The 5,882-nt window shown below is 40.7% G+C and overlaps 1 protein-coding gene across 1 annotated transcript; it reads left to right on the plus strand.

The window, feature by feature from the left end:
* The first annotated feature begins 4,816 nt into the window (after window positions 1-4,816).
* LOC122304730 lies at window positions 4,817-5,614 on the plus strand. The gene has a single exon (XM_043116998.1). It carries the CDS (start codon window positions 4,817-4,819, stop codon window positions 5,612-5,614), a length of 798 nt encoding a protein of 265 aa, XP_042972932.1.
* The last annotated feature ends 268 nt before the right edge of the window (window positions 5,615-5,882 follow it).

Raw genomic sequence — 5,882 nt, forward strand, 5'->3', positions numbered from 1 at the left:
TTCTGTGAATTTAAAAATTGTCATCTTAGTAATTTTCTTCTATTCAATTGCACATTCATTTTAATAATTTATTTTCATTGTTTGAGTTATTTTCTTGATCATATGTCATCCATGTGGTTTTGACCCTGTTAAGTATTACAACACATGTATACTTGTAGGTAAAACTGTACTAAATTTTTGTTTCACTAGTTTGAAACAAAGTTTAGGAGCAACATAAATATGGTTCAATCATCAATGAATACCGCATAGTATCTATATCCAGTAAAAGAGAGAACTGATGATGGGCCCTATAAATCACAGTGTAAACGATCAAAAGGCATGGCACAACATTCATCATTTAGAGAAAAGGGTAAACAATGGCTTTTGCCAAGTCTACAACCAACACAAATTTCCAAATCAATGTTCACCAATTTATTACTACAAGAAATAGATCCTAATCAAGAAAGAGAAGCAACAGTACGATTAAGGCGAGCATGCCATAAATCAATAGAGGCTCACAGTGAAGGGGAAGTGGTGAAAACAAGGGCATGATGACGAAGATCCAACACATAGAGACCATTTTCACATCTTTCGACTCCTAGTACCGTTCTTGTGACCTAATCCTGTATGGTAAAACCAGAGGAAAAGAAGGTAACAAAACAATTATTGTCTTTAGTAAGCTGACTAATCGAAATAAGATTTTTCTTAATGCCAGGAGCAACTAAGACATTTGATAAAAGAAGGGAACTAGACAAAATAAGAGATGAAATGGAACCAGTATGAGAAATTGCTAAACACTGACCATTTCCAACCATGACACGTTCATTACTAAAGTAGATAGCTGGTTGATCCACACCCTCGGTGTCGCTTGTCACGTGGGAGGTTCAGGAAACCATTCAGAGTCATTTAGGTCTTGAATCGAGCAGGTGGAAAATGCTTCAACAAGATTAGCATATTGCTTCTTTTTGAGTTTCAAGAAGCTCCAGCAACATTTGGCTAGGTGTCCCTCCTTGTCACACAACTGACAGTGAACAGAGGAGGTGGAAGATGACTTCGAATTGGCAGAAGAGCTAGAAGGGGAAGGCCGATTCTTCCCTTGCTTAGCCCCTACCGATTTGGAAGCCTGCTGCACATAATAAGCAGAGTTAGTAGACGAGTGGAAAACCTACCTTTCAAAAATCTCATGACTCAAAGGTTTTATAACAATCTCGATAAAGGAGGGTAGCGGAAGCTGTGACATCATGGTGGTGGAGAAGATCTTGTATTCAAGCCCCAATGCTCATAAATACTAGTGAACTTTATCTGTGTCATCAATGGGATGACTAATCATAGCCAATTGATTGCAAAGACCTTTGAAGTGCGGGAAAACTCAGCAATGGACTGAGAGCCGTGTTGCATTAGTTGAAGTTCATCCTTGAGTTGCAATTCACAAGTCTTCAACCGATGCGAGAATAAGACTTCAAGAGCGTGCCAAGCCTCATAAAAATGACGTAAACCCAATACCTCACTCATAGACTCCTTGGTAAGAGAAGAGTAGAGCGAACTGAGAAGCATCTGATCAATATGTAGCCAAGAAGTGTACGTCAGATTTGGCTTGCTGGTGCCATCATAGGCAAGAATTGTGGTCGAGGGAGCCGCGATACTACCATCCAAACAGTCAAACAAATATTGACTGGCTAACAGAGAAACAAATTGATTTTTCCACAATAAGTAATTGGAGGAAGTCGATTTAATGGTGAGCATATACACCATTGTGTTGACCGGATTGTGTTGAGCGAAAGAGAAGGAGATGAAGAAGCCAAAGCAGCCATGCTTAGAATCAAAGAAAAAACCTTGAAAATGATACCATAAAGATGTTTAAGAAACAATGTATAATGGCTGAAATCCTCCTTAACGTGTGTAAGAGATAACATCAAATATATATAGAATAAATTACAACAATGTGATCTTATAAAATAGGAAAGGATCAAAATACAAATATTGAAAACATATCTACATATATTTACAGCTATACATTCGGATATTATGGAACCGAATTGGGATATAGCAAATCTTATGAAGAATCATTTGATTCTCCCTTATCACCATGGACTATATGTTAAACAACCTTTATTAACACACTATTTTGCCAAACATGAGTTATGTTTTCAGCTGACCTCATGGAAAAAAAGTGGTTGTGGAAGAGGAAGGAACTCAAGTTTCCATGCTAGAAGAAATATGTCGTACTTCTCCGAAACCTGCTGACCACATGGAGTTCGCATCAACACATACCGCAACCCTCTCAATGTTGTTGAATCTAACTCTAATGACTCAACACAGCCTTCCAGCCATGTTTGGGGGACTTCACCTGTGAATCCAATCCCACAATGGCAACCTACTAGAGATGAAATCGATAAAGTTAATTATTGTTTAAGAGTTTAATTCTATACTTGTACAATAGGAAAACTTTAAATATTGTGAATGAGATTGATATCCTACTTTATACGCTCATACAGAAATGGACATGACGACAGTGCTAGTTGTAAACCAAGTTCAGAATAAACGTGGCCGTGGGCCAGCAAAGTACACCGAGTTTGAAAAATTGCAGAAGCACATGAAAACCACTTGAAGATTAATGATGGAGAAACCACACCTTGTTGTGAGAATGCGTCAATGTTTAAACATCATTTGGACATGAGCTATGTTAGATGAAGTGATGTACCCAAGTCGGAGAAGGACGAGCTGATTGAACGAGTCTAGGTAAGACATCATTTTCCTTCATTATAAAATAAAATGTGTACTTATTATTATGAATGTGGTATAACATTTTGGGTTATATATATGTAGAATGACTTCAAATTAGATTGGGAGTTGGATAATCATCGACTGGAAATTTCGAAACAGCTGCAAAAGAGATTCAATGTCTTCCACCACGAGTTGCATAAGAAGTACTTGGCTTATGGTAGCCATGAAGAAGCATTAGCTTCTAGGACTAGTTTGGTCGACAATCTCATATGGGTAAAGCTATGTGGTCAATGGAGATTTGATGAGATTAATGAATGGTCAGATAAGGATGGGGATGGTACCAAGAGATTGGGATGGATGGCAACATCAGAATGCATCACTGGTGGTGCAGCTAGTAATGATCCATTCCTAAGGTTTGGTTCTTAACTTCAGCTAAACCATTGATCGTAAGGGTCGCCAACCCTAATACACAAGTTAGAAGTGTGTATACCACCACAAAAGATGAGGTTAAGGTAATAAATTATTAATGATTGAAATTAAGGAAATAAATGCATATGTTTTGAGTTTGAGGTAAAAGAATGTTTTTTAATGCTTTAAAGTTAATGTTCTATATATGTTTAAATGGAGGGTAGCAGGAACAAAGATATACGACGGAAAGGTGAATTGAGTCTGATTGGGAGAGTATGCTTGGACAGAGTGATAGGGAAAGACTTGATAAGCAATACCATGGCAAGGATATAGAGGATCAATAAGAAGGCTTCTTTCCAAGAAGTTGACAAAAATACCTATGTTATTACTTTTGGAACACATGCAGATCTACAGAGAGTTTTGGAAGGTAAACCTTGGTTTTTTGATAATGCTATATTTCTTCTCATGCAATATGACGGAATAATGAAACCGGGGAAGATAGATTTCGACAGTGAAGTTTTCTGGATGCAAATCCATAATTTACCCTTGAGCTGCATGTCAGAGGAATGGGGTAACAAAATAGGGAAGACGGTGGGCAAGGTAGTAGAAGTAGATGTGCAAGAGGATGGCACTGGATGGGGCAGATGGTTAAGGGTCAAGCTGGAGATAAAACTTAGAAAACAAATTGCAAGGGGCAAATTCATTAGTGTCCAGAGTACAAAACATTGGGTCCACTTTCGATACGAATCTTTACCAAAGATCTACTTCCAGTGTGGCTGGTTCCTCCATGATGTTCAGGGGTGCCAAGCGAGTAAAGAAAAACAGAGAGAGGAGGACCCCGACTGAAAGCTACAATTCGGTCCATGGCTTCGGGCTGAGATTGCCCCTAGACGATGGTCTGGCCAGGCGTCATACCAAAGTGATACAGGAGCAAGGGAGAAACAGAATAATAGTGACGGGGGAGGGCAGTAATACCAGAAGAGAGTGTCGGAGAAGGGAGGTTGGCGGAGGGGTTGGATGGAGGACGGGAGACCTCCGGTTCGTCTTACATACAGAAACCTACAGAAGCTATGAATGGTGACGTGGTAGACACTAGTCGTCAGGGACAGAGGGTGACAAAACTAGAGGAAGGTGGAGATGTGATGGAAGCTGACCTCCTAACCTGCTTGAAAGAAAAGGAACAGTGTAAGGCTGGGCGAGACAGTTTTAGGCGGGGAAAGGAAAAGGAACTGTACAAGGATGGGAGAGACAGTTCTAGGCAGGAAGAGGGAAGAGAAACAGAAGTTAACATTGGGCCAGGCGAAAAGGCTAGGCTTCATGGTATACTAGGCCGTCACTTAAACCAGAAAGGGCCCAACTCTCTTTCGATTAATAGCTTGGAAGAAGTAGTAGTTGAGACTATACCGAATCACGAACAAAGCAAGGCACTGCAGCAAGAACTTCGTAGCTGGAAACGTCAGGCCAGGGTGCAAAAATGTTCAACATCCTCCTCAATCTCCACAGGCCTTGGGTTTGCTCCACAATGGTCACTAGTTCGAATCCCCTCAGGGCCACTGGAGGATTTACCTGGTCGTTAACTTCAGGGCCCATTGGGATTAGTCGAAGTGCGCGTAAGCTAGCCCGGACACCCAAGGTTATCAAAAAAAAAAAAAAACAATGAACAATTGGATAAGGTGGCGGCTGCCAGTCAACCCCACCAGAGGATATGAAGATCCTAAGTTGGAACTGTCGAGAGCTTGGGAACCCCCGAACAGTTCAGACCCTTCGCATGGTAGTGAAGGAGAAGATGCCTAACGTGATTTTTCTTATGGAAACCAAACTCCCATATGGTAGAGCAGATGGGATTGCTAAGTCATTAAAGTTTGGGGGCTGTTGTGTTAGTGAGGCGGTTGGTAGGAGTGGAGGCCTTATCCTACTGTGGAAACAAAAGGATCAGGTAGAGCTGGTTAACTTTTCAAGACACCATTTTAATGTTTTGGTAAATGATACTCAATGTAACTTTAAGTGGTTACTAACCTGTTTTTATGGGCATCCGAATTCAAATTTGAGAAAACAGACATGGGATTTACTGTCATCTTTCAAGCCTAGTGAAGGGGGTTGGGGAGTGATAGGGGATTTTAATGAGATCTTGTTTAATGACGAGAAAGAGGGGGGAAGATGTAGGAATGAAAACCTCATGAGAATGTTTAGGAAGCTAGTAGAAGAAGGGAATTTGGTTGATCTAGGATGGAAAACAAACAAATTCACATGGTGCAACCGACATGAAGATGAGTCTTTCACAAAGGAAAGACTAGATAGAGCTTTAGCAAACCCGAGGTGGAAAGCAGCTTATACAGAGGCTTCAGTGGAAACTCTTCCAGCTATCTGCTCTGATCACAGCCCAATACTACTTTCCTGTAGTTTTGAGAGGTGCTCAGCATACAGATTTCACTCTTCATTCAAGTATGAAGCCAACTGGATTAATGAGATGGGCTGTAGAGAGGTAGTTTCTAAAGCATGGTAGGGCAGTTATAGAGGGGAGACTGGTTTGGAGAAGGTCTTATACAAGCTTGACAGAACTAGAAGGGGGCTTCAAAAGTGGAGTAGACACATGGTTAGAGACAGAACTAGAGCTATAAGAGAAAAGATATAGCTGTTAGGTGAGTTGCAAAGCCGAGAAGAACCAAGCACCATAAAGAAACAAAAAAGCCTGCAGCAAGATCTTAACTTTCTATTGGAACAAGAAGACATAGGGTGGAGGCAAAGGGCAAAGAGACACTGGCTGATTGGGG

Source organism: Carya illinoinensis, chromosome 3 (assembly GCF_018687715.1).
Source record: "Carya illinoinensis cultivar Pawnee chromosome 3, C.illinoinensisPawnee_v1, whole genome shotgun sequence".
NCBI lineage: Eukaryota > Viridiplantae > Streptophyta > Magnoliopsida > Fagales > Juglandaceae > Carya > Carya illinoinensis.

What these genes read in the sequence shown, in the direction of transcription:
- LOC122304730 (XM_043116998.1), top strand. Translation starts at nt 4,817, where the DNA reads ATGAAGATCCTAAGTTGGAACTGTCGAGAGCTTGGGAACCCCCGAACA.